At 51.1% G+C, this 10,614-nt stretch overlaps 1 protein-coding gene across 2 annotated transcripts; it reads left to right on the top strand.

The window, feature by feature from the left end:
* The first annotated feature begins 3,176 nt into the window (after window positions 1-3,176).
* On the top strand, window positions 3,177-9,965 carry LETM2 (leucine zipper and EF-hand containing transmembrane protein 2). Of its 2 annotated transcripts, none has more exons than XM_069877504.1 (10): window positions 3,177-3,303; window positions 3,618-4,068; window positions 4,230-4,373; window positions 4,713-4,847; window positions 5,295-5,498; window positions 6,132-6,251; window positions 6,845-6,955; window positions 7,091-7,177; window positions 7,868-7,942; window positions 9,708-9,965. In XM_069877504.1, exons 1-10 carry the CDS (start codon window positions 3,257-3,259, stop codon window positions 9,852-9,854), a joined length of 1,521 nt encoding a protein of 506 aa, XP_069733605.1. In that variant the 5' UTR covers window positions 3,177-3,256; the 3' UTR covers window positions 9,855-9,965. The 2 variants fall into 2 exon arrangements, with proteins under 2 accessions (XP_069733605.1, XP_069733606.1); XM_069877505.1 differs by having other exon boundaries at window positions 3,179-3,303; window positions 8,545-9,848.
* The last annotated feature ends 649 nt before the right edge of the window (window positions 9,966-10,614 follow it).

The following is a 10,614-nucleotide window of genomic DNA, read 5'->3' as shown; positions in this document are numbered from 1 at the left end:
GGAAAACACAACTGATGTGCGCTCGATAAACCTTCCCCACAGCAAAAACATTAACTAAAATCATGGAATGGTTTGGGTTGGAAGGGACCCCAAAGCCCATCCACTTCCAGCCCCCTGCGATTGGCAGGGACACCTCCCACTGGATCAGAGGCTCCAAGCCCCATCCACCTGGCCTGGAACCCCTCCAGGGATGGGGCAGCCACCCCTGCTCTGGGCAACCTGGGCCAGGGCCTCCCCACCCTCACAGCAAAACATTTCTCCCTAAGATCTCATCTCAATCTCCCCTCTTTCAGCTTCAAAGCGTTCCCCCTCATCCTCTCCCTGCCCTCCCTGATCAAAAAATTTCTCTCCATCCCCAACTTTCCTGTTGTCCCCTTCAGAAATGGAAGGCTGCCCTAAGGTCTCTCTGGAGCCTTCTCTTTTCCAGGCTGAAAAGCAAGAGAAGCATAGGAGCATGGAAAGTAAACGAAAGGGAAGATACCATGCCAGCTGTATCAGAAAAGAACCAGTCAGACAATAAACCAAGAAGGATTAGGTAGAGAGAGGCATGACCCAACACGAAGGAATAAGCCAGAGCCACATACTTTGCTAGTCCTCGAGCAAAGGCTGAGCCAGGACTCCCAAATCCTCAATGCTTCCCACTGCCCAGAAAGCAGAGGCTCCACACCCACAGTGAGGGGGCATTTTCCATGTCTGTGGGAGTTGGAATTGCTGTAATAAAGTGAATTTAAAAGGCAACTCCCTTCCTCCTCACAGATGCTCAGCACAGCGCAGGAGCACCCATCCACCAGGCTCCTTTAAAAACAGAAGCATCAAGCCCTCATTCACGCAGGAAAAATGCTTGGAAACATCATGGACATATGGTTAAATGACAGCTTTGAACACTGTGAGAGCAGGAAGGTCAATAAGATCCAACAGCCTCCGGTCTGCATGGCCTCAAAACCACCTCACAACTTCACCTTGGAGACAAATGAGGTGACAAACTCAGCGCTCCCAAGTTCTGGAAAGCTGGAGTGCTAGGCTGGTGAGGCAGATGGGCAGAGGCCACATTCCCAGGCTGGGTTTGGATGGCAGGAGCCTGTGTTTGCCTGCTCATTTGGTTTTAAATCCCCATTCCGTCACCTCCTCAGGCAAGAGCCTCTCCCAAGGGAAAACCCCTCTGCCCTCCTGGGATGTGATTTAGCAGAACCAACTCCAGCAGGACAAAGCGCACAGGAAGTAAATCGCTCCATTCCATGGTCTGCGTTAACACAGGAATGCTTTGGACAGTGGATTTCGATAAAAAGTGGGGTGGGGTTTTCCCAGAATTTAAAGGGCTTAGAGACCAGCTCTTCACGGGAAATGTGCTTTCCAGTCAGTGGAGAACAGCAATGCACCTACAGCTCTGGTTGGAACCTTGGGAGCGCTCTGTCCCATTTCCTACCCATCTTTCCCAATTTCCTACTTTTCAAACATTGCTCACCTGTTTAGGCACCAAAAGGTCGCAAACATTCTTTTTCCAGGGACAAGAAAATGCTTTTCCCCACTCAGACAGAGAAGACATTATGAGAGACTGAGCCTCCCATCACCTACCAAGGACATTTCTCCATCTGCCTCTGTGTTTCATCAGACTGGTAGTGTTTGTCTCCAACATGTCAGGGCTTGAAACTACCTTCTGACACCTAATTCCATGCAAATCTGTCCTCAGGGGAAAACACAGAGGGAGACTTGGCTCCCATACACCCTGTCATAAAGGCAGCTGCTTGGACCGATGACATTTGCTCTTCTCAAACCCCTACAAACACAGCAGGAAACACTCAGTGTGGCCGCAGATCAAACAACGTCAATGCGAACTGCTCAACAAGCTCTCCTACCTTGCACCAGGACTGGAGCCAAGGCTTCATGGAATGCAGCAGGAGTGCGGAGCAGAACCAGAGTCTCCTTTCTGGCCAGACGCCCATCCTGTGCATGGCTCCTGGCTTCTCCTCTGCTCTCCTAAATAAATGAAAGGGCGCGAAGGAGCTTCTTGAGCCTCACCACGCAGGCAGGAGCGCCCCAACTCCTCAGAATGCTGAAGCAGCACACAGGGGAGCCAAACTTTACCAGGACCCCCCTGCACCTGTGGGCGGCTGATCCCAGCCCTAGACAAGCCCCGTCTGCTGCTCTGCCAACAGTGGGACCTCGCCGCCAGGCCCTGCATTCCCAGCTCCAGCAGATCCCAGCCGACGGCTTACGCCAGTCAGCAACCACAGCCCCATCAGCAGCAGATCCCAGCGTTTGTACGTGCCACGATACAAAGGGTGGGGGAATGGAGAGGTCACCAGGGACACCTGCCTGCCTCCTGCACTTGGCTGGCGTGGAGGGCGAGTTGCAGGGCTCCCTGCAGGCTCCTCTCTGCTATGAAGAGAGGCTGGGAGAGGTGGGGTTGTTCAGCCTGGAGGAGGCTCCAAGGAGACCTTCTAGACACCTTCCAGTACCTGTAGGGGCTACAAGAAAGCTGCGGAGGGACTGTTCACAAAGGCTTGGAGAGATAGGATGAGAGGGAATGAGCATAAACCAGAGAGGGGCAGATTTAGGCTGGATATAAGGAGGAATTTCTTCATCATGAGGGTGGGGAGGCCCTGGCCCAGGTTGCCCAGGGAAGTCATGGCTGCCCCATCCCTGGAGGGGTTCAAGGCCAGGTTGGATGGGGCTGGGAGCCCCTGATCCAGGGAGGAGTATCGCTGCCCAGGGCACAGGGTGGAACTGGATGGGCTTTGAGGCCCCTTCCTTTTAAGGCACGGGTGGACGAGGTGCTGAGGGATATGGTTTAGTGTTTGGTAGGAACGGTTGGACTCGGTGATCCGGTGGGTCTCTTCCAACCTGGTTATTCTGTGATTCTGTGATTCCAGCCCAACTCCCTCCATGACGCCCTGACGCCCTGGGGTGACGTCACGCCCCATTCCGTGACGTCACCGCGCCGCCGCCTGCCGCCCCGCACGTCCCCGCAGCCAGTCGGCCCCGCCCCCTCCGCGCTCCCATTGGGCGGCCGGCGGGCCGCGCCGCGCTCCGGCCCTTCTGATTGGCCGGCGCCGGAGGGCGCGGCTGGGGAACCATAGAGCGGCGCGCGGCGGGTAGAGCGGCGCGGGTGGGGCGCGATGGGGCCGGCCCGGAGGAGCGGGGAGGGCCTGGGCCCCGGGAACCGGCTCTGCCCGGGGCGCCGTCAGCGCTGCTGGCCCGTCCCCGCCCCGCCCCCCGGCGGTGGCTGTGAGGGACGGGGGCGGTGACACCGCGAACCATGGCTGCCTGCGGGTGCGGCGCGATCCGCGGGCTGGTCCGGGCGAGGTGAGAGGGGACCCCGGCGGGAGGGAGAGGAGATGGGGGGGGGGTCCTCAGGGGCCGAGGAGAGGGGACGGGGGCCCTTGTTGAGGGAGAGGGGGTAGAGGGGGTCAGGGACCCCGGGGGAGGAGGGAAGGCAGGGGTCCTCGGAGAGAAGGAGGGGACAGAAAGGGTATGGGGGTCCTCGGGGGGAGAGAGAAGTACTGGGGCAACCACAAGATCAGTTTAATGAGATTCATTTGGCACGAAGAACATTAACTTTGTGTAATGCTTGGTACCTTGGCCACAACTCCCTCTTCTTCTCTTAAATCCCTCTCCAGTTTCAGAGGCTCCCACCTCCTTGTGCACTCCAGTCCTCCGTACGCTCCAGCAGCTGCTTTTGTCCACCTACTGGGTTCTCATTTCCACTGGACTTGCTCACAAGCCAACTGGCCACTGCTGCACCATGCATGGCTGGGCCCTGCCCTGCCTCCCTCACTGCCTAGAGCTGTGCCAGCATTTCACACAGCTGCCTGCTTGCATCAGGAGCTCCAGGACAAACCTCTGCCCCGCTGCAGTGCCGTAAACCAGGGCAGTAAGCTGGCTAAAACCCCAACAGAACAAGCCATAGAGACACCCCTGGGGAAGAAGCCTTTACGCCAGAGAATCGTGGATGAACTGAAGCACTATTACAATGGATTCCACCTGCTCTGGATTGACACCAAGGTGGCTGCCAGGATGGTGTGGAGGCTGTTACATGGCCAGGTCCTCACACGGAGGGAGAGACGAAGGGTAAGTGACAGGCACACCAACACCTTGACAAAACTATAGATTCACAGAGACTGGAGAAGCCCTCTAAGCTCTAGTCCGACTAGAACTGCTCAATTTCCATGCTGCTTTGGTTGTCTGTGCTTGGTTGAGTACTAATTTCTGCTGTGCTTTTCTCCATGCAGCTGCTAAGAACCTGCGCAGATCTCTTCCGGCTGGTTCCCTTCCTGGTGTTCATCATTGTCCCCTTCATGGAGTTCCTGTTACCTGTATTCCTGAAGCTCTTTCCTGAAATGCTGCCTTCGACATTTGAGACTGAATCAAAAAGGGTTTGTGTCATTTCTGGAGATGCAGCAGTAGCCTCCAGCTTGTTAGAACATCTGCATAAGGAGCTCTTGTTTCCTGCCTGTTGCTGTGAACAAGTACTGGCCTCACTCACATACCTGAGTCCGGCATTCCTACCTTATTCGTAGGCAGCACAGCAGAAGTTGAAGGTTGTCATGTGAACAGGGATCAGCAGGAAAGTGCAAAGCAGTTTCATTTTCCCAGTAGCCAAGGCCTGCTTACTCTCAGTACTGATGTCTTATTTCATCTCTTTCCAAGAATCCCCTCCCTGCCAATTTTCAAGTGGAATTTATAATTGTGTTTTCTTTCTTTCCCAAATGAAGGAAGAAAAGCAGAAAAAGAAATTAAATGCAAAGCTGGAGCTGGCAAAGTTCCTGCGGGAGACGATTACAGAGATGGCCAAAAGGAACAAAGCGGATACAGGACAAGGGAAACAATTCTCCTCTTATGTGCACCAGGTAAAGGGGCCGCACTGCGGATGGCAGTGACTGGACTCAGACCAGCTTTACTGCTGCTGGTTTAGGCAGAGAGCATGGGTGTTGTACAAAGGCTGTAGAGATCTGACAGCACAGAGCTTCTCCTGTGGGTATTCTTGTTCCCTGGATCCCCCCTTGCAGCTGATACCTGGGGAGCTAGCAGTGATCCCAGCTCTCAGAGCTGCCTATGCAAACAAGCATTGCCATCCAGGAGCAACAGTGTAAGCTTTACCCCGGTGAATTCTTTAAGCAGCTACTGAAAAACACTGTTTCATTTTGGCCTTCTTACTATATCATTCTGTTTCCATTGAGAGACTGGAACATCAGTATGAGGAACAGGAAGGGCTTCTTCCTCAGGGGGGTAAGAGGATTCGCAAGCTGTGACTGGTGTAGTTTGGCTTTTGGCCCTGATGCCTCTGCTTCCCCTAGATCCGTTACACTGGCCATCAGCCCAGCACCCAGGAGATCGTACGCTTCTCCAAGCTGTTTGAGGATGAGCTGACACTGGAGCACTTGGAACGGTCGCAACTGGTAGCTCTTTGCAAATTGCTTGAGCTGCAGCCCATCGGCACCAACAACCTGCTCCGCTTTCAGCTTCTGCTGAGACTCAGAACTATCAAGGCAGATGACGAAGTAAGTTTAAAATAGCGCAGTCATAACTGCTTTGGTGGGACACACGCATCTCGCCATCTCAGGCTCTGCCCTCTGAATCACCAACTGCCTCCACTGCGTAAGGCATGTGTCACTTGCCCACGCTCTGTCCTCGCCTTAAAGCTTAATATTGATGGGAGTGTGATTATTCCCATGAGAGATTACAGAAAGAAACAGAATGGGAGTTCATCTTCCTAACTTTTTATGAGTGCATTGGACCTGTGATCTGAAATGGTGTTAAAAATCCTATTAGGACACAGAAGAGATGGGAAAACCTTGCTGGTAAGAAGTGACCAGCTCGGAAGCTTCAGCTTTGAAGCCTAGAGTCTTGACAGCTCTCAGGGTTACCTGTCTTGGAATGACTTCTTCACACCTGTAGGATCACATGTAAAAGTGAAATTCCCAGTACCAGGCAGAGGGGAAGTAATCGGGATCAAAGTTTTTCTGTAGCTGAAGACTGGCAGCTTCCAAGGACAGGGTGAATTGTGTACAAAGCCAGGTCTGTCTCAGCGATGCGTTGGTATGACTTTATGCACAGTGACCTAAACAGGCATTCCTTTGGACTCAAGCTCAAGTTCATCATGGTTTTGGCTTAGACGTTCCTCTTCATTTCAGATGATTGCCAGGGAAGGAGTCAATGGCCTAAGTGTGTCTGAGCTGCAGAGTGCATGCAGAGCCAGAGGAATGCGGTCATTGGGTCTCTCGGAAGAGCAACTAAAAGAACAGCTTGGACAGGCAAGTATGCGCTGCTCTGGTCTCATTTGACGAGGTTTCTGCTAGGACAGAATGGAATATTCAGATAGAGCAGGGAAGTTTTGCACTAGGAGCTCATCCAGGTGTTTCCAGATGGATCCTTACATGTGTGGCTACGCTTTGAGCCATGAAGTATCCAGGTTATGTCTTTGACTAAAGGGAAAACCAAGTAGCATCAGGACCAGCCAAAAGCAAGGTGAAGTGGAAGGGTCGAATATGTTTTAAGCTTCAGAGACTTGTAGCAAAGCCAACACTGGTCTTTTATAAGTGTTCAAACAGGTTACAGATGCTGCTGCAGGTGCTGCAGTTTGTATCTGTAGATAACTCAAAGTACTTCGCTTCAATGTTGGTGGTGGTGATGTTGGTACCTCGCTGGTAGCTGGAAACCTCTTCTCTGGAGTGTTTTCCATATGATACTCCTTACACTTCAAAACAGTTTCTTCTCATTATGGTAATTTAAAACTGTATTAGCCAAATTCAAGATAGCTTTAAGATCTGTAGGGAAAAGAGTGCTTATTAATAAGTACTGAAGTAGATCCACTGTGAAATAACTTCCTTCTGTTTTCTTCTAACAGTGGCTGGATCTGCATTTAAAAGAGAACGTTCCACCTTCTCTGCTTCTGCTTTCCCGTGCCTTATACTTAATAGATGTAAAGCCACAATCTGTTCCCATTCCACAAAATAAGGTGAGTTGTTTGAATAAAACTTTCATGTTAATGGTTTAACCATTACACATTATAAAAATGAAGGACTGTGATGTGAATCTGGTTCTTTGATCGGACTGAAGCTGTAACCGTACTGAACTCTGTGTTCTTCCATAGAGAGGCAAAGCTGCTGAAACGGCGACATCTGTTCCTGAAGGTCAAGAGACCCTGGTGGATCCTGCCCCTGTTGTGCAGGGAAGAAAGGTTAGAAAATAGCAGTCTACAAGTAGGGAAATAAGTGTGGAGCGCTGTAATCCTTGGGAAGAGCATGGAAGCAGAGAGGGTAGAGAGAAACCAGCGTGTGAAGGGCACATGAGCTCATGTTCTTCCACTGCACATACATTTTTGCCCAAGAGCCTCACAGCTGCATAGTCTGAGTTACGAGACAACGAAAGGGCACCAAGAGCTGCTGTGGCACATCTTGTCCGGCTGGTGACAGCTGGTTATTCAACACCATGTTACTGGTGTCCAGCAGAGATGCGCTTGGACCTTTTAAGTTGCTTTATTTATGCAAATAAAGCAACTTCAACCCAGGCATGTTTAGCTCAGAGGAGCCAATTAAAGGTGACTTGTTTTCAGCTCTCCCGGAGAACTTGGGCTGAGTAGTCCAAAACACCTAGGGTAAGAAAGCTAAAGCTAAAGCGAACTCCTTGGATTAGTCCAAGCTGATAAAAGCAGTGCAGACATTGAAGGCGACTGTTGTGTCCACTGCTAGAGAGATTTCCACACAGCCCTGTGAAATTGCGTAGAGGAAATGATAGAAATGCTGACACACGGCTTTCACAAACATGCAGGAATAGCCTTGCTCAGAAAGGAGAGGGGATGGGATGGGGTGTAGCTAGAGCTTTGCTTTCCAAGAGGGTGCTGTGACTTGAAGCTGCTTTTTCCTTAAAGAATGAAGACTTTGTATCTCAGCTGACAGACAAACTGCCCATCTCCACAGTGTCCATTCAGCCTCCCCCGAGAGAGGTAAGCTTTTCACAGTCTCTCTGCTTTCCAAAGGGATTGTTCTGCACAAAATTGCAGACAAACTGGAAATTGGTGCTATGGGATGCTTTGGGTGCCAAGTTCAAGGTGCGACTGGAGAAGCTGTGGATGAGATCTGCATCTAGGGCCGTTAAATACAAAAATTGCCACGTGGGACTGCGAGACTGCAGTCAGACTGGGGGAGGCAGCAGAGTGCTGTGGGGAATTACCTGTAGGTCCATGCTTTGTGCTCCTCCTTAACAACCTGCTTTAGACTGTGAGGATAGACCAGCCTTCTGTCAGAACTGCTGTAGCATTAGGTGCCATTTGTGTCTCTCAAACTTGCCTTTTTTTCTGCCCATTTTTTTTCCGGGGGTATCTTATTTTGATGTAGCTGCCCACTTGAGGCAGCAGGGAGTCCAGACTGACTTTAACCGACAGGAGAATGCGCCTTGTCTCTGAAGCACTTTGTTCTTAATCAGCTGTTATTCTCCAGAGCAGCTTCTCTTAGTGGAAGGGAAGATACCTTCTTCAGAAAAGTATTTTAATTTTGAGAAGCATTTATATTCATATTGCCTAAAATCTGCGCTTCTGCTCACACCTAGACTAAAATGGAAGCGTCTCAGAGCAGCAAGGCCGGTGCCAACGGAGTCTAGCCTGGAGCCAGCACGGACACACTAACACTGGGAGGGAAGAGCTTTCATCTCTGCACCTCCTTACAGGGAAAGGTGATTTTCCAGGAAGCTGCTGGACACAAGGTGTCAGTAGCCCTCAGGGTCCTCTCCGTCTGTTCCAAGCCAGGCTGTGCTAGGACTGTGGGGATGGCACCGATGGCTCATTGTACTGGATCCCTGCCACTTTAACTTATGTTGTAAAGATTTTAATAACGATACTGCTGTCTGTGCTGGTGCCAGGCAGCGTTTGTGCTCTCAGACTTTAGGAAAGGCAGCTTTTCATGGTCATAAAGGCCTGCGTGTGGGATGGGATAGGCTGGAAGTCCAGTGAAGCCTGTCCTGGAGTTGGAAGTCCTCTGCAGGAGCACACCCGCACATCCAGGGCTTGCAGCTTACCCTGCTGCTGCAGCTTTGCAAGCTTGAGCTCTTGATCCTGGTTAGCGTGGTTTAACCAATAACCAGAGTGCAGAATGACCCATGGAGCCATTGTATTCAGCGATGACATTTGTACCGAGGAGAATAACCATCACAAAGGGAGGACCAGTGCTCTCCTCAGTGCTGTGGTTGAACTGAACTGCTCAGGAAGACAGAACTTGCTGGAGAAGAGCAGTGGAGAGGGCACCTTCCATGGCTGGAGGAGAGCAGAGCAGTGGAGAGGGCAGCTTCCACGACATGAGTATTTGCACTCATCAGCAAGAGCTGCAGCTAGTGTCAGAGGCTGTTAAGAATGGCAGAGCCTTGCAGTTTTAGAATCCCAGTGGGTTGTATGAGGGAACAGGTTAGGGACCCACAGGCATTTCCCAAGTCTGATGGAAGACTTGGCTAAACCTTCTCAGGCTCAGAGCTGTACATCAGCAAGCACTCTGACTGCTGGTACCGTACAAAATGATTCTTTGCACACTCCAGGGCTGGCTTGGTTTTGGTAGACTCCATAGGAGGATTATGAGGATCTGTTTTTAGCATTTGTTAGTTTTTTTACTTTGTCCTCTATAAAAGTTTAGAAATTACATCATGGATTTTAAATACGTGTATTTATACTTACTGTAAAATTAATGCTAGACTTGGTGCTAAGTAAAATAAAACGTCTTTTCTAGAGGTCAGACAGCCTTGAGAACCGTCCCACTCCCAAAGCCAGTCAGCTCAAGGCTGGGTGTTATCAGCACTTTAACTGTGACTCCCAACTTTCACAGCAGCGCAGCCACAGCCTGCGGACGGCAGCTATCATTGTACAGCATTCGTAGCTCTATACCCGCACCCCTGCCTCGTTAGCCCAGCCAGCATCCCTGCTGCATGTCTGTATGTGGTGGTGAGTGAAGGAGAACGCATTCTTTCAATAAAATAACCCCATTGCTCACGTGTCACTGGTGTCTCTGTTGCACAGGTGAGAGGTTAGCAGTAGCCATGGCTTTGCTGAGATGGAAGAGCCTTTGGCTGCTGTCTGTGTGGCAGGAGCCTCCTCTCCTTGCTGGCACTGATAGTCGCTGCTATTCAAACACATTCTGCTTCCCAAACAGCATTTTGCCCCTCATCAGGGGCTGGATACAAATGTTCCAGAAGTAAAAGAATGCAGGTGATTTCTGTCTTATGGCTGAAGCATGTGAATAGAGATGGAATTCCCACGAGGTTAGTGCGAAGAGCTACCCAAGGGAAAAATCTCCCTGTTTTAAAGAGCATGAACTGGGCTTCCGCAGCCAGCCTGAGTCATTGAACACTTGAAAGCCAGAACATCACCACCAGGGGGAAAGTTTGTCTCGTTGATAAGGTGTAATGGGATAGGATTTCTTCAAGTGAAAGAGAAGTGGCAGAGAGCTAAACCTGACTGAGTTGTTGCTGTGGGGACTGGGACGACCCCAGCCATGCAGATGGGCAAGCTTTGAGCCACGGAAGCTGCTGTGTCGGTTCAGAAGCCAGAGGAGGTTTCATGTGCTTTCACAGAGCTACGCACACAGTGGAAGAGCAGGAACCCAAAGAGTCGCTGCACTGCGCCAGGGCTGAGCCCTC

Source organism: Phaenicophaeus curvirostris, chromosome 27 (genome assembly GCF_032191515.1).
Source record: "Phaenicophaeus curvirostris isolate KB17595 chromosome 27, BPBGC_Pcur_1.0, whole genome shotgun sequence".
Lineage (NCBI taxonomy): Eukaryota > Metazoa > Chordata > Aves > Cuculiformes > Cuculidae > Phaenicophaeus > Phaenicophaeus curvirostris.
This window is presented reverse-complemented; position numbering and strand designations above follow the sequence as displayed.

Excerpts from the sequence above, each read along its gene's own strand:
- LETM2 (XM_069877504.1), top strand. The coding sequence starts at position 3,257 with ATGGCTGCCTGCGGGTGCGGCGCGATCCGCGGGCTGGTCCGGGCGAG. Across the intron at positions 4,069-4,229 it reads CACGGAGGGAGAGACGAAGG|CTGCTAAGAACCTGCGCAGA; the intron begins GTAAGTGACAGG and ends TTCTCCATGCAG. Across the intron at positions 4,374-4,712 it reads TTGAGACTGAATCAAAAAGG|GAAGAAAAGCAGAAAAAGAA; the intron begins GTTTGTGTCATT and ends TCCCAAATGAAG.